This window comes from Hetaerina americana, unplaced genomic scaffold (genome assembly GCF_022747635.1).
Source record: "Hetaerina americana unplaced genomic scaffold, ioHetAmer1.1.p SCAF_2, whole genome shotgun sequence".
In the NCBI taxonomy this organism is placed as follows: domain Eukaryota; kingdom Metazoa; phylum Arthropoda; class Insecta; order Odonata; family Calopterygidae; genus Hetaerina; species Hetaerina americana.
In genome coordinates, this window is record NW_027286763.1 from 96925193 (window position 1) to 96949187 (window position 23995).

At 38.1% G+C, this 23995-nt stretch overlaps 1 protein-coding gene across 1 annotated transcript in view; it reads left to right on the forward strand.

Moving 5' to 3' along the window:
* Positions 1-23995, forward strand: part of LOC139688328 (ABC transporter G family member 20-like) — a 129096-nt gene that overhangs the window by 82654 nt on the left and 22447 nt on the right. The window contains exons 5-11 of the mRNA XM_071585826.1: positions 5184-5291; positions 7879-7972; positions 9760-9927; positions 11463-11573; positions 11848-11975; positions 17018-17240; positions 20433-20613. Coding sequence (XP_071441927.1) covers positions 5184-5291; positions 7879-7972; positions 9760-9927; positions 11463-11573; positions 11848-11975; positions 17018-17240; positions 20433-20613 — 1013 coding nt within the window. The remainder of the gene's footprint in view (positions 1-5183; positions 5292-7878; positions 7973-9759; positions 9928-11462; positions 11574-11847; positions 11976-17017; positions 17241-20432; positions 20614-23995) is intronic.

Consider the following 23995-nt stretch of genomic DNA (forward strand, 5'->3'; position numbering starts at 1 on the left):
TTGAACCTCATTCATAATTAGATTATACTGGCAAATCTCACTCAATTAAAGAACAATATCGTCTTGCGCAGAATAACAAGTAGCTGAGGGCAATGGTGAGGAATTTTCAATTTTAAACCACCACCTTGCTAAACAAACAAATGTAGTTTGCCGATTTCAGGAACTGAATTTTAATCCTCGGCACAACTTAAGCTGACTTACCTCTTAGACTTGGTGACTGACAGGGAAACAAAGGAAAAACCTTTCTCCCGGGAATTACAAAAAAATCGAACAGCGTTGCCAAGAAATTAGTTCGTTGATTAATTTTAGATCAAAGTTTAGGAAGAGTAAATCCACAATCTTCAAGTGAGATATGTCTTTCGCTTGTGGAATAGTGCAGTTGCTTCAAATGACGATATTCTCTCGAATAACATTTATTTCTGCTTCTTCTCATCCTGTTCTTAGGGCGGACACAAAAAAACTAGGGAGAGTAGGAGTAACAGTTTTCGAATAGTATGCTTCGTAATATGTTGCGATAAATCTTAGATGTTATTATTATAATAAAAGTTCCCTTAAAGTTGAAAGGGTTATTATGCAATGTAGGTTATAATGGACAAACAGATGCCTTCTCACCTGAAGCTACTCATTTCATACATACAAACATATCAAACGCTAATTTATCTACGCATCCTAGAAATTCAATGCGGCCATATAAGCATGAATATTTCATGTTATCCATATTATCATCATATTCTACTTTAAATAGGATTCAGAAAATTTAGAATCGACCATAATACCATTCAAAATAACCTCCAATGTCATTTTATTTCTTTAAAGGCCATCGTTAAAAATCTTGTGAGCAATGAATGAATACCATTTTTTGAATGAACTATTGATATGAATTATCACCAAATTTTGCATTGGCACCAGAATTCAGGGTACATGATGAGAAGTCCTCTTTTTCTTACTGCGGACTAGGAAAATAGACCGGCGTAGATTGAAGGATACGTACTTGGCTAAGAAGCGGAGTCCCTCGTATTCAATTTCGGAACGTGCCTTTGAATTCTCCCAGCTAAACTCAATCTGAAAGAAATTCTGAGTATCAGATCTTCCTGGAAAACAGCAGGCCAAAGAAACGACTTCTCCGAATGCGTGGTTTCGCACCTTCAACTCCGCAAGAGGCGAAGACCACTCTCACACTCGCCAAATTTAAGACTTTATCGTTTACTGAGACGGTTTGAATACCTTGTCTCAGTGACTTCTCTTATCGCGCCCCATAACACAATAAATCCTTTCACACCCTAGTAAGTGGCAGGAATTGCTCGAGCATTGAAATGAAGTCCAATGGATGAAAATTTAATAAATGTACTGTGTCTCACTTCTGGAAAATAATCTTTGAGGCGAAGGGCTTGAACACAAAATCGTAACTAGCAAGAGTCACCGGGGGTATTTATAATTATTTACCAAATATCTCTTCGTCCTTGCACTAACAATCTTTGATTCAATATAACGATTAATTACGGATGCATTATTAACATTATACCTGATTTTTTAAATTTCTACGGGGGCTTAGAAATGTCACAGCCAAAATAGCACGTGAATTTGTCAAAATGTTTTTTTTTTAAATGCAAAAGGAAAAAAAATCAAAATGTCGAACTTTTAATTTCGAATTGCCCTATTATTTAGTCTAGGGCAGAAAGAATCCTAATTATTTGCGGCTAACTCCTATTCGTTCGTGGTCTGTCGAGCATTTAATGCCTGCCATTTGTCTCTAGTTCATGAAAGTTCGCAACAAATTTTTATAGTTTTTTACATTAATATTCACGGTCGCCCGATCTCAAAACGACTCGATGACGTGGGATAGACGTAGTTTAAGACGTTATTTCCGCCAAGAAATCTGCGTCACGCAGGTAGTTATTAGAAAACTTCTGAAGTTAACAATTAGAGAGCGTTAGTTCCATTTGGTGGGCATATATGATTTGATGTCAATCTCAAAAGAAACGGAAAGAAGCTTAAGGTAAAACGTCATCAAGGGAGTTCGATTTTGTTCCTCAAAAGGTTAACAATAATTCTAGAGAGGATGGATAACAGTCGCTACGCTTCCGACGAAGGGTGACTGTTAAAAAATAATTCTAGTAGATTATTTTCACAGCATCTAATGTGCACTAAAATGGTAGGTTCTTGAAATTGAAATTAAAGCGGTAAATTATGAGATTCAAAAAGGTATGAATGTTTTTCATTACCTTCGAAGGGAGGTGTTGAGGTTCACCAAATATTTTCTTGAAAGAAGAATGGAAAACTTTAAAGGAAAGTCCCCAGCAGAGAAGTCTTTTGACTCTGTTCCAAACGTTAATTTACCGAGGATGGCCATTGCCACAAAATTATATTTTCAAATATACAAATGCCTGAGTTTCTGATCTGAGTGCTTGATGTTGACTTGGAATACAAATTCACGCGTGAAAATGAATTATTTTTGGGTTTGGATGTGGAATCATCGAAATATTTTTTTCGACTTTAATTCTATATGCATGACTGGGCTGAATTTTAAAATAGTATTTGACTTCAAAAAATATTCTCAATGATGATATCAAGGAAGTTATATTTCCCAAATTAGTATTTCTATTGATTGTCTACCGTTTAAGCAATGTTTCGGATGGACACAGAATAAGCATCGCTACATTTTATAGCTCCGTTTAAAATGAAACCAACCGAACACCCCGAACTACATTAAACTGTACTTCAATTCCGAATATATTTTATAACCCTTAATTCTATCCACCATGTCTATCATTTACCTCCTCCTATCACCAAACAAACTAGAAACTACATGAAATACGAAGACAAAGTCCATTCCAAAGTTTTCACTAGTCTTTTCTTAGCATCCTTTCTCAAGAGCCTGCCATGATTTTCCTGCTCCTTGTGAAGCTTTTTTAACTAGTGAAATTATTCTTCCAATGTCCCTAATACTTTGACCATTTGGGCCATATAAATTTCCGAGATACGTTAACTGTTCCGCCTTCTCTAGTTTTGGTTCTCCTATTTAACATTTAACTTAGCCTTTCTCTTTCTGCAAAACCGCACAACGTTCACTTTATTTACATTTATTCGCATTCCATACCAATTACATTGACCTTCCAATGAACTCAGCAGATTTTGTAACCCCTTGGCTGACTGAGAAACTAAGGCTTGATCATCGTAAACCCAGTTGATTTTATGAATTCCCCGCCGACTTTCATTCCTATCTCCAGTTCTTCCCAAGCCTCTTTAATCATTTCTTCCACATAAACGTTGAACAGCACAAGTGATGATGGACGCCCCTGACTTACTACTCTTCCCAACACCGCCCATCCGGACTCCCAATTCGCCACTTGTACCTGAACAGTATGAGATGTATATGTACAGGTTGTGAATAAGCCTCTTATCACTGAGAAATAGTTTCTTCATAAAAAGGAGACCATTTTCACGCAGCATATTTCGCCCAGTTATTTTTCCGCCTCAGTTTCTTATATATTTCTTTGTACTTCCTTCTACCTAAGTCTTCATTTTCTTTCGTTTCATTCTACAGTATTTCTTTCTATCACCTCGTTTGTAATCAATGGCTTCCTGGTCCGTTTCATATAGTTTCTTGCGCGGCTTTAAATATCCCACTTTTGATATGTCCCCTTCTTGCTCCTCTTGTACCCACCTATCAGTCCTCACTCATATTTTTTTCTTGTACTGCCTGGTACTACTTCTCTCGTCCTGGTTAATACTTTCACATTGCATTTCCTGATCAGTCTTCCCTGTTCTATCCTCTTGAATCTGACGTCATACTTCAATAGCGGTAAAATCTGATCCGAATCCGCATCATCTCCCGAGAAATTGGGCGCATTAATTACGTGGTTTTTATAGCAGTGCCTGACGGCTATGACATTCGTAAGGTTCTGTCTGATATCTCTCCGAGTCTGCTAACATTTTCCACCGATACTAGCGTCTTTTGTGGTTTTTAAACCAAGTGATCGTTGCGATTGCATTATTTTTCCGGCATAACTCTACTGATTTCTATCCGCAGTTATTCCGTACATTCCTGTATTTTGATAGGCGATTGGATGTTGACAAATGTGATGCTGAGGGGAGAATGTTAGGCAAGCGAGGAATGAGGAAGGGATAGGAGCCCTTCCTCATACCTCGCTTGCCTAACGTTTGTGAAACGCTATAGGATAGCCATGTTGGACAGATTGAAGGGAGATGCATAATGCATGTCGAACTAAAGAACAGATTATTTATTACATTAGAAGTGTCACGTTTCTTCTAAAACCTGCCTTTAACCGTAAAATACCTTAATAATAATATTAATAAGTAAAGGAAATATAGGTACATTGAAAATTCTCATACTATATACCTAACAATCATTTATGAAAATAGTACAATTATTAGTACTTGAATGAAAGTTACAATTATGAAAATTACAATTAAGAAAATTACAATTAGTAATCATTTATCATACGCAAGTGATGCGCTACATTTTAATGAACAAATAATACCATTGTTCCACTGGTTAAAAAACATTACCGATGCATTAAATTATTTTCAGGTGAAAACCGGGAGATTATTTAGTACATCGAAACATGGCCGGTAACAAATATTCAACTTGTGGAACAATTCTATTTTATAGTCATTTATATATTCCAATTCTATTATATTGCGCCTGAAAATATGCGCTACAGTTTATCAGAAAAAAATGAGAAGAATTTCGAATGCCATCTTGATATTATTTTGATAGATTTTCAGTTAATTAAAATAAAGGAAAAATTTCCATCGATATTTTTTCCTGACTTCACAACATTTTGTCAAGCTTTGGTGCGCCGAAAACTCAATCCCATCGATTTAGGATATTCATGATACAAAATAATTGGGAGAGGATTGCAAAATCATGAATAAAACACGCCCACGAGGGGAGTCTCCTCTTTGGTAACTCAAGGCAAAGGTCGTGCGAACGGGACATTGAGAGAAGTTGGGTCGGGAGATTTGGGGTCGGGGGAAGGTCTCGTGGAAGGAAGAAGGCTAAGTGATGAAAGTGGACCGATCCGCGCACGAGGGTAGAGTGGGGGGGGGGGAGGGGGAATAGGGGAAAGTCTCTAATCCTCAGACAATGACGTGCATTGAGTGCATCGACGATTATGCCTATTGTTCACGTAGTTCCTTCTCTTTCCCGATCCACACAGCGGAGGGCAGCAGCGTCGAGTATCGTTCGCCGCCGCGCTCATCCACGACGCCGAACTCCTCATTCTGGACGAGCCAACCGTCGGTTTGGACCCAGAACTCAGGCAAAGGTGAGTGAGTCACAAACAATCATCGTAAACGTGAATGGAAAACCATTGTCTATGATGCAACGACAAAGGAGTAAAAAGAATAACAAAGACGGTAACTCGAAAGACGAGTTCTTTAGACACTCGGAATTCGCGAAATCCTTGGACAAAGGGGTCGTCCTAAAAATGAAATTTTAAAAGATTGCGTTGGTCATGAACCCTCGTACGTATTTATCGGTGCTATCAAAGGGGTACCTTTTTCTAAAAATAAAAAAAAGGCACAAGCTTATTGAAAGCATTTTTCAGAACGATTACTAGCCAATTCAATTACGTTTTTGAGCTGAAAAAGTACGCTATTGAAGGAAAACGTGCTTTTATACTACCTTGATCAAAAAGTTCCCGGAATAACCACCGTGTGGCGCTCCCATCGTTCCGATTTGAGTTCTGTTTTTTTTGTTAAATTGGTACATCTGTTGTTGATATTCCCTTTAAATCTTAGTGTCATAACTTGACATTTGCAAAAGTTACGTAGCCAAGAGTACATCTATCTCTGTGTGTGTTGGCGATTTTTTACAATTTCAGAAATGGATTTAAATTTGCAACAACGAACTTGTATTAAATTTTGCGTAAAAAACGGATTTAGTGGCGCACGGACGTTGGAAATGTTGGAAAAGTGTTTCGGCAACGATTCTCTAAAAAAACGGTCGTTTACCAGTGGCACGAGCGGTTCAGAAGTGGTCGTGAGTCAATCGAAGATGATGAACGCAGTGGCAGACCATCGACATCGAAAGTCGGTGAAAAAATTGATAAAGTAAAAGAAATATTGGTCAATAACCGCAAATTAACCATCAGAGAAATAGCGGAGGACTTGAACATTGCCTATGAATCCGCCCAAGACATTGTGGTTAATGATTTGGGTTTCCGTCGTGTAGCAGCAAAGTTGGTGCCGAAAGACCTCAATTTCATGCAAAAAAGAGACCGTGTTGACGTCGCAAAAGACATGATTTGCGAGGCTGAATCCGATCCCACATTCATCAAAAGGATCATTACTGGAGACGAGACGTGGGTTTATGAGTACGACACGCAATCCAGACATCAGGCAAGTGAATGGCGTTCACCAAATGAGCCGAGACCAAAAAAACCACGTCGTTTTCAGTCAAAAAAGAAGGCAATGCTGACGGTTTTCATGGATTACAACGGTGTAGTGCATCATGAATTTTTGCCAGAAGGCCAGACAGTAAACAAAGAGTATTATTTGGGCGTTATGAGACGTTTGCGTGAAGCAATTCGCCGAAAGAGACCAGAAATGTGGGCAGAAAACTCGTGGATTTTGCACCATGATAACGCACCGTCGCACAGTGCTATCATTATTCGTAATTTTTTGACGAAAAATGCAACAAATACCATCCAACAGCCACCGAATTCACCTGATTTGGCTCCCTGTGACTTCTTTCTGTTCAATCGAGTTAAAAAACCATTACGGGGAACGCGTTTTAGCAGCCGAGAGGAAGTAATGGAAAAATCGCAGGAAGCAATGATGGACATACCGAAAACCGAATATAAAAAATGTTTCGAGGATTGGATCAAGCGCTGGCATAAGTGTGTTGCAGTCGATGGGGATTACTTTGAAGGGGACAATATAGATTTAGATGAATAAACTTGTATTTTTAATTTTCTGAATAAATTCCGGGAAATTTTTGATCAAGGTAGTATAATTCATTGGTATCATCATTGATACACTGAAATGAAAAAAATCATTACCGAACTCTCTCATTTGGTTGATTAATGCCTACATAATTATGACACGTTAGTTTCATTTGTGTTTGTGCAAAGTCTTTGTTAGTGAACAAGATAACTAAAAAAATCTTTATCAATATACAATGGTCGAAATGATGCAATTATGACCCTTACGTAAGATCCCTCCTGAGCACCCCAAACGCACTACCTCCCGTAAGGCAATGTAATCATATGATGCCCCTACCCTTCCCCAAAAGTCTTACTCAGTTAAAGCCCCTAACTTTTCCGTTAGCAAAAAGTCCTCTAAAATTTGTACAAGGGCGTCCACTTCCTTTCCACTCTTGGGAACCGTTCAAATTTCAAACGGATCACTTCCGCAATAAGCCCTTTTTAGTGAACGCCAAAAGGCTAGAATGTCGAAATTTTTCAGCCGAAGGCTTCTCAATTCGGAAAAATCATAGAGAGTATATTCTAAGTCATGACGGTATCTGCTATGATTACTAGAATAATATTAATTTATGTATCAATACAAAAATTAATAATTAATATAATTTTAACATGTGCTCTTCTAAAATTGATTAATATTTGAAGAGCACATGTTAAAATTAAATTAATATATTAATTTTTATATCGATACATAAATTAATGCATACATAATTAAAACTCCGCAAAAAATCCTACTCACTGTGGGAATCGGAAGAGAGTCTTTGACGTGAGGAAATGATAAATAATTTTCCGCTGGAAATGTTACCGTCATCTTTTATTAGCAGACCCGCTTAAGATCTACCTCGAGGTACCTCTAGTGCGCCCATCTGAATTTCACTAATAGAAATCATTGACTTGTTCTCGTTAATCTGTTTTTCTTTATTTACAGCATTTGGGACTACCTGATGCAGATAACGGAGAGAGACTGCAAGACTGTGATTATCACCACGCACTACATTGAAGAAGCCAAGCAAGCTCATGTGGTAAATGTTATCGATATAAAAAGCAACTTACTCGTATTAATCTCCTGCGCCCTTTTAGAGACGGAGCATGCCTGTTTGGACTTCATTGAATTTGTAGGGAAAGCACTCTTGCCGCTCACAAATAGTGTCAACCTCTTTAAACGGAGAAGAAAATCTCGTTTTTTGCAAGATGTAACACTATTGCAAGATTGAACGGATATTGATATAGAATTAAGCATTTCCAAGATATATTCCTAACAGTTTATTAACGTGTCAAGATGACAAACGTTATTAAAGCAAATTTATCAAAAATATAATTTGACAGAGTTCCTCTATGAGTGAGAGGCTATATGAGTGAGTTCAAGTAGTAGTAGTTTTGAGGGGAGGCGACCGACAGCTGAGGTCATTTGCGCCATAGGGGATGGATAGGAAAGGATGAAGGGTGGAGAGAAACCCGGCGTCGGCATTAGCCTACTCTTTACGAAAGGCGCCAAGGGGTCCGCAGTTTAACGTCCCATCCGACGGACGGCGTACTCACTCAAAGTGCCCTCCACAAAGCACCTCAAGGAGGGATCGAGATACCTCTGAAAAATATTCAACACCGCCGGGATTTGAACCCGGGCCCTCTGGGGTGAGTTCAATCATATAGAGATTACTAATAACTTATTTTATTCGCAACAAATATATTTATATAACAAATGATAGTTTTGCTGCGACGCCTATCACTTATAAGTTTCAGGTTACCTGTGGTTTACAGAAGGATATCTTATATTTCATTTGAGATGGTTTTACAGAAAATGCAAATTGGCTTGTAACTATGAGAAACGGGTCAATTATACGGGAGTTTTGAGAGAAATAAAACTATTCAAAAAAGTTCTTTCTATGCTGCCACCTACAAGCATCTAATCATCTCCCCAAATGAACAAATTTCCATACTTATCATTTGGATCGAGCTTTATAGAGGTCTCAAGTCATTTGGAACCACTTAGAAAAGGAAAGTCAAGGAGATTCTCGTAAAACAATGAAGATACATGTGAGCAGAATCAAAATTGCCCACAAATAGTCCTATTGTGCAGAATAGGGGTAAATTTTAGGAATGGGCGGCACTTAAAAATTAAGTATATTTTTAATGACATTTAAATTAATCATCATCATGCCATTAAATTTATATAATGGGGTAGTGTCCACTACCAAGTTGAACTAACAAACGACACTGAGCGACTCTATGATGATAAGTCCACTAACATGACTAATGTGAAGGGTATAAGATTTTCCAGGCGAACGCACCGGATGAAGACTTCTCGGAGTCCCCACTCAGCCGCGGCATTGGTCAGCCCGGACTTCTCACCCTGAAGACGACGGAAGACTATGGCATTCGACAAGTCGGCGCTGACCAATGCCGCGATCCGGCCGGGATTACCCGATGGGTAACACGAGAATTCTTCATCCGATACGAGCACTTATAAATCATACTCACAGAAGTACGTGGAAGTGGCAGATGGCCAGAATTATCCGGAAGTAAAGGAATTCGGACTTGCCTATGCTTTTTATTAACATTTTCTGCATTCAGTGTCACCTTGATAATTCATAAACAGGCTTATTATGACTTTACACTAATTAAAATGAAACCGGTCGCAGAGCGTGTTAATAACACCCAGGAAAAGCACAAAGGTTGTGAATATCTTTTATTAGCTGCGTAAAATACTTGCTCAAATAAGCAGGAAATGGGGCATTCGCAATGCTTCGTGACATTGTGAGGTGGACGAGCTGCTGCCTGTTGAGTTCACGGTAATTTAATTACATTGCAGATAGGTCTCATGAGGAAGGGTCGCCTTTTGGCTCAGGACACACCGAAAAACCTCCTTCTCGCTCACCGAACGGATTCCTTGGAAGAGGTTTTCCTCAATCTTAGCCACAGACAAGAGAACAGCCCAAAGAAGGACAGCATTAGGGGCAGCATCATGGGCGAAGGTGAGGTGAGTTTAAGAAATACCACAAAGATGTTCCCGCAGTAAGCAACCACTGCTTACAAAATCTAATCCCTCACCTGGAGACGTACGTGAAACAATGCGCACAGATTCGTGCATAAAGGACATGATTCTTCAGGTTTACCCTCAATTTTAATATAACTCCTCTTTTATTCTCTAAAGATGAGCTTTAGGAAGTAAATAATTATAAATCCAAATGTGTATCATTTGCAAATGAATACTACCCTATTATTTATAAGTAATGAAAAGAGTTACATTGACCAGATGGGATTACAGGCATCAGAGATACAAGTGAAGGACAATTTGAAATTAATGATTGTCTTAAAATCGTGCAATTATTTGCACGATTTGCATTATTATTATTTGCAACCCAATCCCGCAAATGAGGAAATCACCTGGCGAAAATGAAATTCGGATTATTTCGAAAGGAGCCCATGAGAAGCTTCGCTCCCTTTGACCAAGTCTGAGAGGTCACTCCTTCGTGCGATGTGTGGCTGATGAAAAAATGACGCGCGTCGGTAGATGTGTACAAATAAGTCACCGAAGGTTGATATTTTTGTTAAACGATCAAGGAATTGAGCAGTTCAGAGCTGATTAAAAAAGCATTTAATCCAATGGGGACGGGTGTGTAATACTAAGTTGATATCGGTATTCTTCACGCTGTGATGGGGCGTAAGTAAAATACTCCTCACTCACGGGCGAAGTCTGTGGAATAGCGTAAATGTTTGCAAATTGGAAAGAAATGAGACAGCGTGCGAAAAACCAATGCAATCATGTGCAAATAAAATGTACAAAACTGCATCAAGTGTGATGTTAAATTGTGCATCACTACTTCTATATACACCTGCCCTCACGCCCTCACGATTGCGACCTCGACGACCGAGCCCGAACTTGCCGGCCACACATTTCAGCCTCGCGATATTTCCTACCTCCGCCAAGAAAATTACGTTGTCGAATTCTACGCTCATCCAAAGAGAAAAAATACGTAAAATCCTATTTTTTTTAATGCTCCAGAAGAAGAAAATGTTTTTCTGGTTCAAGTCACGCTGACGTATCAATCCGCACCACTAATACACTTAAAAAAGGTTTGTTTTCAGAATTTAGATGTTCAGCACCTTGAGAAATACCATGAAGTTGGATAATCAAGCATAATATAGGCGAAGTAATTGAAATGTTGTCATTGGAGCGGAAATTTTTGAAAGATGGAAAATTGAACATTTAGTAAGGCCTTGATCATGATTCTTAACAATATTGAAGAAAAATTCTTTTTTTAAATATTTAATTTAATTTGTATTCACTAGCCTCTATAAAGATCTCTGAATTTAAAAGGCTAATTTAATTCCTTAAAACAATTTTGCACTCTACTCCTAGTGAAGTGGGTATAGGTATATCTTGCAAAACAATTCACATTGCCCGAATTACAACTCTGTGACTTTTACTCTACTTTCGCCCATATTGGTCGTACTTTGCAGGATTACAACTGGGAATAAATCTTATATATTGAGGTAACATTTTATTTCCAGGAGCATTTTTACCGGGTCTTCCAAGATACATCCTTAATGAAACCCCAATTGGACAACAGTGGTCACAAAACCGCAAAGGATTTCAGATGCTTGTGCGACAATCATGAAGAGGTGAGAGATTACTCTTCAACGAACTGTTAATACTTCCTCTGGGAAGATATCTCGGCTGTATTCTGAAGGCGTGTGAATGATATGCCTTCACGATTGGGGGGAATAAATTATAACCCCTTGGGTCATAAAATAACTAAGGATCATAAATACAAATACGCCAAGAGATTAACTACAGATAGAAACTCAATGACGCCAACCCCATTTGTATTCATACTGATATTCCTCTTTTAATCTTTGGTTGTATTAATTGTGGATAAATTTGATCTGTTTGCAGGTCCTGAAAGTGAACTCCAGGTTTGATGAGTATTTGGGAAGGAGCCGATCCACGAGACGTACTCTCTTCATTGGAAAATGGAAAGCTCTTCTCATGAAGAACTTCGTGCAGATAGGCCGTAACTTGGGGTAACTTTAATGGAAATAAAATTCTAATTCTATGAAGTAATTAAATCGGAGGTGGAACTACTAGGAGATACCACAATTGTGGTAAATGGGGTAGAGCTCCAGGACCGCCATACTACCTTCTTGCCACTCCATGCGAGATGGTATGGAGACCTTCCAATGTTATAAGGAATGTCATTTTATTTCAGATACGGTGCTAACTCTATACAAAGTTCATATTGATAACAGGTTCGTATCTTTCAATCATAGAGCATAAATGTTCATTTGCTTGTGACAATGAACATGCATGTGTAATGCCCATCTATCGGTCATCATTAGTGGAGATGTCAGAGATCGCGAAGGTCTGCGAAATCGGCACAGTCACGACACCATCGAGCAAAATGAGAACCTTTTGAAGAACGTAGAGTTAACAGTACCATCCGCCACTGAAACTCCGAGCCCGTTACATGGTTTTCGCGCAGCCCCTACAGTACTCTTGCCGTTGTTTTCCAATTTTCTATTTTGTGGCACGCAACTATGCAATACTAATGCAAATATCAAATAAATCAAATGCACGGCATCAAAGATTTGGACGTTTTTGCTTCAATTTTGAGGGAAGCTTCTAAAATATGCGAGGGCTTATTTCATTAAAGCTATATGATTTTTTAAACAAATTCATTTGATGGATGACGATGCTGAACACAAGTCGGCTGATTTATTCTTTGATGAAGTAATAGAAGCAAGTACTAGTCTTATTCTCATTCCATTTAAGCTCAGTAAGGCAGCATGAACAGTTTCTCTTCCACAGTATATTTTGCTTAAGTATTTGACGAAAACCGCAAGATATCATCATCATCATTCTTTTTGCCATTCAAAATGAACCCACTTTTATCATTCAGCAGGTGGCGTAGCTTTTCGAAGCACTGGCTTTCACAGAACGTTAGTAGCAAGAGTATTGGGTGCAATTTTCGTCCGTATTTCCGGCTCTTTATGGCTTAAGCGTTCGAGGAAAAATAATCAATACCTCAATTCGCGACGAAGGTAAATCATGGGAGCTACTGCCCATTCCAGAAAATAATCTCACATGAAATCGTTCAGTAGGATAGCTAGTTTCATATATCGAATCTAACATCCTCGCATCACAGGAAAACACTTAAAGAATAAGATATTCACAAAATAATATTACCAATACTTCAAAAAGTGACCGTATTTTTTGTAGATAGTTTTTTACTATATATAAAATAAGTGCTCTAAGAGCGTGGTATTAATGATGGTGACCGTAATTAAATAGAATTGCCAAATCGAACAGGATGTACTTATTTTAATTCAGGCTCCATTTATAATTAACTTGTGTTTTTTCACTCAGACAACATTTTTACCAGACCTTTTCACATACAAAATTATGATAAATACAATAATCTCGGTGTAAAAATCAGACGCCATGGTCTGGGTCATTTTTACACTTTGAAAGTGTTACATCATGGTATTGCCAATCAAACAAAGATTTCGACTGACTGTAGACTAACATAAATCTCCGGAAAGAAACAAAAATGCCCTTCAAGCATAACGCATAATAATATGGTTAAAAAAAGATTTCAATGCGCGTTATAGGCATTTATCGCAAACGATATTTTTACCTTGCTCAGTTTATACCTAGCTTCCAAGAAACCATTTTTCGTGCTGAAGACCAATTGACCTAAACTCACCAGAATTATTGCCGTAGATATATCTTTGCCATATACTTTCATAATTATCATTTCATTTATAATGCTTGCCTTTACATCTTTCAAACTGTTCTCTCGTAATTCAGATAAGCCTTCTACCGAATTTACAACGGTTAATTCTTCATTCCTCTTCCTTCCCTTCTTTTCGATTCTTCCGTCTCGACCGGAATGTAACTCTAGGATAGTTCTGATGAACAATATGAATTTGGAGAAATAACAATATTATCTGTAATACGAAAAGAAACTTCACTGCTAGCTGCTGTTCTTAGTTCGGAGTAAGAAATGTGGGATTTCGTTGAGTACATAAGGCTTTCGTAGGTAGACTGCAGGTTCTAAAACTATTATTAACTACCGAGTATTATCATCTGGCCAAATTCAACTTATTGCCAACCTTCTCCCAGGAAATTACTTTGGGTGTTGGCATGCTTTAATTGTTCACTGTAAAACTGCTTTAAACTTTAAAATAAGAGACATGGCGAGGTTGGAGCATGTGACTGCTACGAGGTGGTGGGTAATATAACGATATCTTACTCAGTATTTTTCTCTAGCGTTTCAGAATCCCAGTGACGGGAATTCCGTCGGGTGTGACATCAGCCGAATATTTACGAGTGGCTTGTACCTGTCAATATGCTAAAGCAACGGCGAGAATACTTCTGATGTCATGGAGTACTGAGTGAGGGGCATATGTACTACGGGCTCAACAGACACCCTTACGTCAGAAGTCATTCATTACGATAAAGGGTAGTTGAGAGTCCCTCTCACTTAAAGTCATTTTCTCGCGTAATTGCACGATATATATCTTTCTTATAATTGGAATTTTACTTTAACTGAAAGCAGTTGTAGTACGTGCATTGTATGCTTTTTCATGTTTAACCAATGCTAATGGGCTAATGTAACACCTATATTTAAAAACATAGACAAGGAGGAACCGGGCAATTATAGACCTGTTTCCCTCACGTCCATTTCATGCAAGGTCATGGAACATATTGTGGCTAGTTCGATCGTGAGACACGTTGATAGTCAGTAGCTACAAATGAAAAATCAGCAAGGTTTCAGAAAGCGTAGATCCTGCGAGGCACAACTTGCACTTTTTGCCCATAAAAGTTACTGTTGCGGCATCTCCCGCAGTTTCTTTGGAATTTGTCAAAGTGAAAACACCATGTGTGTTTAAAGTTGGCTTTAACCTCGTGGACTGTGGCGCCTTGCGCACGACTACGAATGCCTGTGACATTGTATGTACGGTATTTCGTCACAACATCTTGTTCCTTTAAAAGCCCCAAAATTTCAAAGTTTAAGAGGACGCCTCGGTAGCTTAAGTGGCTAAAGCACTCGACCGGATATTGAGGGATCTGGGTTCGAATCCCAGTCAAGGCGAATGATTTTTACACTCTGAAATTGTTGCATTGAAATGCAAATTAGCGGATGACTCCGTTAAAAGTTACTGTTGCGGCATCTCCCGCAGTTTCTTTGGAATTTGTCATAATATTCTTATTTCGGGAGAGAGCAATGTTCCAGTAAACGCGGTTTTTTCTGATTTTAAGAAAGCTTTCGACAAAGTATCTCATAGTAAACTACACACATAGCTAGAAGAAATTGGCATGGAAAAAATATCCTGGGTTGGATTAAAGACTTTTTGAATGGTCGGGTACAAAGAGTGGCCATTGATGGAGTTAGCCCAAATGCAGTAGAAGTTACTTCAGGTGTTCCCCAGGGAAGTGCTTCACACCTCTTTTATTCCTACTTTACGTTAACGACTTTGACCTCGTAGTCACTAAAGATACGTTTATTTGTCGACGATGCAGTGATTTACCATGATATCCGTGATCCTGAGGACACAGCAGCTTTATCAGATGGCCTAAACAACGCTGCTATACAACGCTGGTGCGACACTTAGCAATTAGAATCAAACTTAAAAAAGTACGTAGTGGTGAATTTTCTGAAAAAGAGCAATTCCCTCCAGAACGCCAACTACATCGGGGACATTGAAATGGAATGTGTAGACTCGATTAAATACCTAGGCGTTACCCTCACCCACGATCTCTCCTGGGTGAAACATTTACGGGGAATATGTGGTCCAGCTAACAAAAAAATAGGATTCATTAGAGGAGTACTGGGTAAATGTGATGAAAAGGTCAAAGAGAAATGTTATCTTTCGCTGGCTTGACCTCATTTAGAATATGCTCCAAGCATATGGGATCCTCACGAAATTGGATTGATTTTCGAATTGGATTGCATGCACCGTAGAGAAGCTAGATTTGTAAAACGTTGTTATGATAAACTTAGAAGCATATCCAAAATATTAAAGGAGCTATGCAGGGAATCACTCACGGAGCAAAGGTTTAATTACAGATTAAACCTCTTGCATAAATTGGAACGATATCTATTTAGCAATAATGTTGATGTATTATTAAACCCCATCGAACTACGGTAGGCGAGATCATGTCAGTAAAATTAGAGAGATTAAGCGTAGAACAGATAGATTTAAGATACCATTTTTCCACGAATTATAAGAGATCAGAATAACATTGTCCGACCGCGGTTGGGATACAAAATATTCGAGTAAACATTAGTCTGGTGTGTATTCACCCCCTGCCACACACCCTAGCGGTGTCTAGCGGGGTACTCAAATATACTCAAATGAGAGCACTGTGTGCCCAATATTTACACGGCTTTGTCCTATCATGGGTCTCGATTTCTTCATGACCTATGCAGCATAAATTGCAATCGAAATTCTACTATTCCTAAGATTTCTCTCTTGTAGGCCATATTGATGACATCCATACTTAAGGATAAAATTCAGTAATGAAATCTCTTGCATTAATTGGAAGGAAGTCTCTTTAGCAATGACTTTGAAAAAGTATTATTAGCCCCTTCGTACTTCGGTAGGAAATATCATATCAATAAAAGAGATTAATTCAGAGAGATTAAGAGTAGAACAGATACATTTACGATGTCATTTTTTCCACGAAAGATAAGGGATCAGAATAACATTGTCCAGCCACGATAGGGTCATGTTCGGGTAAAAATTAGTCTGTTGTGTATTCCCCTGCCACACACCCTAGCGGTGGCTTTAAGGGTACTAAATAAATATAAAAATGCCCACACTTGATTGTTAAATATACAATCGTTTAAGAAAATAATGGAAATTTTGATCTTGATAATGGCATTTTATGCTTAAACTATAGTTAGTGGGTGCCGATAAACAATAGTTCATATTTGACCCCTGAATTTAATCTTTGAAGTGGATATTTTAATATTTCCGTTAAAATAAACCTGGACTCTGTCAGGTCTTTCATATACAGATGACTGATTGAATAATGTTTCCTCATTCATTCTCCACAGATCTCTATCCTTCAGTCTGGCATTCCCATTCCTGACCCTCTGTCTGTTCTTCACTGCCGTCGGGCACGACCCGAAAAATTTGCCGCTGGCCATCGTCAATGAGGAGGCAGCCTTCGTCAATTCGACGGCGTCGGATTGCGCCGACTACGTACCAAACGGATGCAACTACACGTCGCTTAGCAGCCGATATTTATTGGGTCTAAAGCAAAACGATGCCGTCAAGGTCAGTAAGCAATAAGCAAATTACATTACAGATACGTTGGCATCGGAAAATGCTTTAGCTTCCCTGGATATAAAGCACTAGTAGCTTAATGGCCTTAACCAATGATTCACTGCCAAGCCTAATATAATTTCCATATTTATCTAAGAATGATTGAATTAGCCTCTTAGCGAGGCATTCCCCCACCTTTACCTCATTCTAATGCATGCATTTTTAACCTTTTTAATGTATCAAAATTAAACACGCGCTTTAGATCTCCGCCCTTAAGGAGATTTCATATTTTGCTCAGGATATGAATTTGTATTATTTATAATTAAAAAGTGATGGCCTATGCACATTTAAGTTTCTTTCTAACTGTACGTCGGCTAAGTGTGAAAGGTTTCATAAAACGCTACATTTTCCCATCCAAAATAGAGGGAATGTGGTAATATAGCCATGATATGTAAGTAAAGCTCAGTGAATATTAAACTCGGATTATTAGTTATTTAATAGTATTCGGTAATCTACCGTTTAAGGTTATGAATGGACATCAAGGTAACATCCCTAAATTTAGCAGCCTCAACCAAAACAATCTGACATACATTTTACATCCCTTAATTTCGCTCAACATTCCAATACTTTTCCTCCCTCGCTGAACGTTCTCCCCTCAATCAAAGTCTCCAACATTCCATCGCCCTTCCAAATCACCTGCTCCCACCTTTCCCACTTCCTTTGGATTTCTCCCAACAAACCTCTCTCCTGAGCTATCTCGATACCTATGCCTAGTACTTCTTCATATGTTTTCCTATTCGTCCATTTTACTTTTTTCATTATTTTCACACCCACAACTCAGAAGCCTCCAGTCTATCAACATGCTTCAACAACAAAGATTACGAGCCGTACAAAGACACATTCCATACCAAATAGTTCACCAGCCTTTTGTTGACATACTTACACAGCGTCCCTGTCATCATTTTTCCTCCTCTTTGTGAAAATTTTTTTGCCAAAGGAAATTCTTCTGACTTCCTTATCACTTGGACAATCTTGGTCCAAAACACCTTCAAGCTAGGTAAACAGTCTACCTGCTCTAGTTTTTACCTCCTATTTTAACGTTTAACTTAGTCTTCCTCCTCGATGACCTTATGAAAGTTTTTTACATTAATCTGAATCCCATACCTATCACACTGGTTTTCTAATGCGCTCAGTAATGATTGTAACCACCCGACTGACTAACTACACCCTGATCATCCACCATTATAACTGATTTTACTATGGATTCCCCATTTTGGATTCACCTGCTTTCACTGCAACATCCAGTCCATCCCATGCCTCCCTTCACATTATCTCCACATTTATATTTAAGAGAACGGGTGATAGTGGGAGTCCCTGTCTCACTCCCCTGCCTAGCACTGCCCATCCCGATTCTCCATCCACCACACGCAGCAGAGCAGCTAAGACATGTACAGGTGGCAAATCACCTGTTCCTTCAATTTCTTCCTATCTTCTATAATATATTCATTCATGATACCCAATTTATGGTAATCCTTCCGTAGTCGTGGATTACATTTTATGTGAAATTATTACGCATGTGAGATTATCAATTCTTGCATCTGTTATTATATGTTTCCTGAATAAGAAACGGGTATATTTTCGTTAGTGGTACGTTATTATGGGTGCCCATTTGTTTCTAATCCAAAGTTGTACAATTTTGCATTCAATAAATGCCTCCGATAAAAAATAAAGGCGATAATAAGTGTTATTTAAACTTTACAACTGATTCTAAAGTCGCTCCCGTAGCACGATTATTCTCTCCTATAAGTATGGTACACAATTAAAAGTTTATTTTGCTAATTTCACAAGCTTCCAGAAAAAGAAGGCAAAGGAAATATTTTTTTAAAAAGTTGCTTCAAATATATCATCGAGTACATGAAGAAGTGAGACACTGAAACAGCACTCAAACTACTGAATATTAACTTCGGAAAAATAAAACGCAGTGTGAAAGAATTCGTGTTTGTTTTTTACAATACATGGATCGGGGATATGAACCAATGGAATAGAATACAAGCCTTTTAGTAAAACCTCTCATGGCTTAAAGGAGATTCCAAGGATTAGGATATAATTGATGACTGCGGCCAAATAATCTTCGGATTGAAAGACTAATGAATGAACGGAGACAAAAACTAAATAATGTAATCTGCAAAATTTTCATCGATTGGGATCTACAGTTCAAAGTTAGCGCTGAGCGTTGACACGGGTAGCTATTGAGTGGCCAGGTCGTCTTAATGCGAAAATTAAGCATCCACTACATTCAAGATGCTTTATTTTTTTAGGGAATAACTTCACAACTAATGTTTTATTAAGCTTATCATTTACATTTACTTGGATTGAAAAAAAATGAAACACTGTGTTCTAGTTGAGGTATCTCGGCTCTGTAAGTCCACACCTTACTCTGTGATACAAATGTGTTTTCAAAAGCAGCATCCTTCCCTTTGTAAGAGATACCTTAAACCACTATTGAACTCTCTTGAACCTATGCGTACATCATTTACATTTGACACTGTACCAATACAATTCATGTCTCACCATAATTACCATGAAAACCATAATAAATATGAAAATAGAATACAGAACGGACTGCCGTAGAAACGAGTCTTACATCCACCAACCACCTCATGGTTTGTACAATGGGCATCCACGTAATAGTCTTCATAAACTTCTCCCGTGCCTTATTTTTTTCTCAATTATATATATGAACTTTCCTCAATTGTTGGGCTATTGCGTCTTAAGTCGTGGCGTGTATTTCACAAATCACTGCAAATCTTGATGTTTGCCAAAATTTCTGAAGTAAAGGTAAATGGAGAATTTTTAGAAAAAGCTCTCATTCTTGTATGTACTCGCATAAATTGTCACATGAAACTGCATAGCTCGAATTTCAAGACAATTTGCGATTGACACAAACATTTTAAATCTGGGGTTGCAATGCATTATCAGCTTTCCATCTGAATTGTATAGGTGTGTTCTCCACCGATAGAATGACCGTATTTACAATATTACCCCGTCCCAAAAGTAATTTTCATTGTTATTGCAACATTTTCCCGCTAAATAGCCTGAGAATAAGTTCCATGCCCTGAAAGACCACTGCTTCGGAAGAAGAATGCTTGGAAACGCGAATACGCCTCAATCACAAAAATGCTGTGCCTTCAAACTTGTTCGCAGGAGGTGTTTTTCCCGGACAAGAAAAGCGCGCTGGAAGCGGTTCGGAGAGGTAACGCTTGGGGTGCTGTAGTCATTCCAGAAAATTTCTCGTCGGCGCTCGAGCTCCGTCGGGAATACGGCAACGACCTGGACGACGACATACTTTCAGCTGGAGAAATCAGCGTCTACTTGGATTCGTCGAGTGAGTTTCCCGTGTTTGAACTCCCAATGGGCAAATTTTTTTTAATGCGACGTCATTCCCTATATCTTTTCTTCTATTCACGTGGGAATCTTTATGTATACGCATAGGGTTCAGATATACTTAACGGATCCTAACATAAACGGTTCTGCCGGCACAGGTATTTTGTGCGCTTATGAATTTCAATTCATATGAACCCTCGGGAAAACAAATGCTTAATTCCACAGAGCGTTCATTTTACGCGGCATTTATATATTTTTTTTCTTTATAAATTTTCTCATCTGATGATGGGTATTTTATTTCCAACGGACATAGTCGGGTTAGAAATATCACACTGAATTATTTGTGTTGAAGAATGACTGGACTATCGTACACGTTGTAAGTTTCGCAATTTGTTCATATTGTGGTGATTGATTGTTATTTTACGTCTTGGGAACGCAGTCTAAGTTATTCCTGTAAGGGGCATAATTAGAATTATAAAACAAGTTGTATCCTGTTTCAATATTCCCAGTTTTATTGTTAGTTGTAAATGTATATTCTCATTTTCTCATTATATTTTTCTGCAATGTTGTTACCTATGGAATTGCTACATATATAATGTCTATATTATTGGTATCGTCACTTGTATCTGCACCATGATGGACGATTTTCATCGACACAATATAATTTCGACTTCTACTCGTGTATTGATTTCTGTTCGGGCACCCCCACTTCACCCAAGCTGCGTATTTTTCTCGGTTATCGGATCTTTCCGGGAAACCGCAGAGGTACTGGGACAGGAACTGCTCTCCCCCTTCCTAACACGTGAAACACAAAACACATGTCTCAGCGCGAATTGAGCACTACCCTCGCCTTTCCAACAAACTTTCGTATTCATGACTGTTTGTATATACTAAGAGGATAATCGCTTCCGGAAGATTGAAAAAATAAAAAATTGGGAATAATTACTGAAACAAATTCGTGTTTATAGATTCATCAACCCCCGAAAATGAGCCTAATATGATATATAAAATGAGTTTCATATGTGATATACTTACACAGCTAAAGGTAGTCCATCATGCTGCGAATTTTTAAATTGGTAATTATTCCAACGGACGAATGAAGACGGTTTCGACAAATATAAATGCTCCGCTTAATAAGGGATAATGAACACTCTACGATGACAATGGCAAGAGATAAAATAAGGGATGGAAAATATTGTGCTCTGAATTTTATGCATCAATATTTAATGAACGGGTCTTATCCATTTCAGGAAGTGTGTCAGTTAAAATCGATTTTGATTCACTTATTACGTCTAAACGAAGCACCGTCGTTCGTTGAGCAGTAAATCCAAGACAAACAAAGTTATAGGGGAGATCTTTACCATCATTTTAAATTTAATAAATTGAAATCGCAGTAAATAATGTGCAATAGCAAATTGAATTTAAAATATGTCTAAGTACCACATAAAATCATAATACAAAGCTTTTCTCTATTACACAAAGCAAAACCTGTTTGCTATATTCAATAAGCATTTTCTATTTGATTAATTGCATTTAATGTTCACACTAATATCAGTAAAGAGTGATCATACATTTTTTTATTGCTAGAATTAACGGTGAAAAATTTTTAATTTATTAAATTTCGAATCGCACATTCGCAGAATTCACTTCGTGGAAACTTTCCACAATGGAGGCGAGTATATCTGGAAGTTCATATTGTCTATATTGCTCGGAAAATTATCATGAACACGGAAAGTATGCCACAATTAGTTTTAGCAAAATAATATCCCTAAAATAGTGCTCTATCTTAGAAATATGACTTTATTTAACAAATTTATTCCTAACACCATTCGGTCAAAAAATGAATAAATAAGTAAGAAAACATCCTCCACTAAAGACACCGTTAGGACTTAAATCCCTGGATGATATACCTTTTTCGAGCTATTTTCAATGGATTACTTGCGGGGTGACCTCGAAAGAATATTCTGGGTTGTTCGGCGGTAGAGTATGGAAAAGTGTCGCTAGTGGGAAAAAACTTTTTCTGCCGCATACTTTCTTATCACTGCAACATTACTCCATCAAAAAATCCCTTTGGTCAAAACACCATTTCCAAAATTGTGATGCGCTCATTTGCGCTGCTGAATGGAGGAGGTTTATGGGGAATAGAGGAGATTTTCAGTCACATGCTAGGGAGAAAATTCTACCTTCAATTAAACTGGAAAACCACCTCTCAGATCGGAATATTCCTACGGATCGTCCCGTTTGGACACAACTTCAATAAAACAACAAAAGAAATTACCTTAAATCTGTTTTCTCAATGCACCCACATAAAATTATCAAAACAGAGATAAGAGAAGCCATTCGGAACGGAAAAGAAACACGGGATGATTTTTTCTTATATCGGCACACGCCTATACGTACTAACCGTCCAACTTTGATTATTTCCCACATCGTAGCACAACACTTGGAATATTCTAAGCTATAGAATGCATCAATTTACATTTCGTCAGGGTTGCACTGAATACGATACCAAAATGTGTACTAGCATTCAAAATACGAAATTAACCTATCCACGTAACAATTTTATCAGAAATTGATGCACGATTTGGTTCTTCATATACTCCCTCATGCTCGAACTAACTTGGGAGTTTAGTTTTGGCTGATTTGAATGCCATAATCTCAAGATGGTCGCTATTGCTGAAAGACTATCTACAACCATCAGAGTATAACTATCGCCCTCGCGTCAGTGAGTTATCTTAATGCAGTCTTTAGCCCCATGACAGATTCCATCCTGACTTATTAGTTCCCTATCTATTCCGAGAGGTTTCAACTGGATGTCCTCAATTGCCCTCGGTCCTGAGCGTCTTATTTCATTTGCCTATAGCTTCTGCCAATTCCTATCCCATCAAGGGTCCCAATCCCCATCCTTCTGCTGGCTTCAACTTTTCCCGCCATGAGTCTTTTCAGCAATCAATTTCGGCGTAATAAATGCCCCAACCAAATCTCTCTTTGCCGTTTTCTTTCCTATTTTCATCGCGACTTCCTCATTTCTCAGTTTTACAGTTCGCTTTACTGAACGCATACTTCTCCATGGCAATATTTAAAAACTTATCATCTTTCTTTTTAACCGCCCATGTTCCGATGCTGTTAGACAACACATTACAAACAAAACATTTAAAAACCTTTTTCATATTGGTTACGTTGGAATTCTACTTGCTGTTTGAAGTCCTTTCACCTTTTCAAAAACCTTCTTACCCAAAATATCCTCTTTTTTGTATTTTTTCGGTACAGCTTCCATTTCAAGATACTAAGTTTCCCAAAAATTTGAAATGATTTAACTTGCTCAATAGTTTTTACTTCTATAGATATGTCAATGATTACTCAATTCCTACTTGCTCTAAATA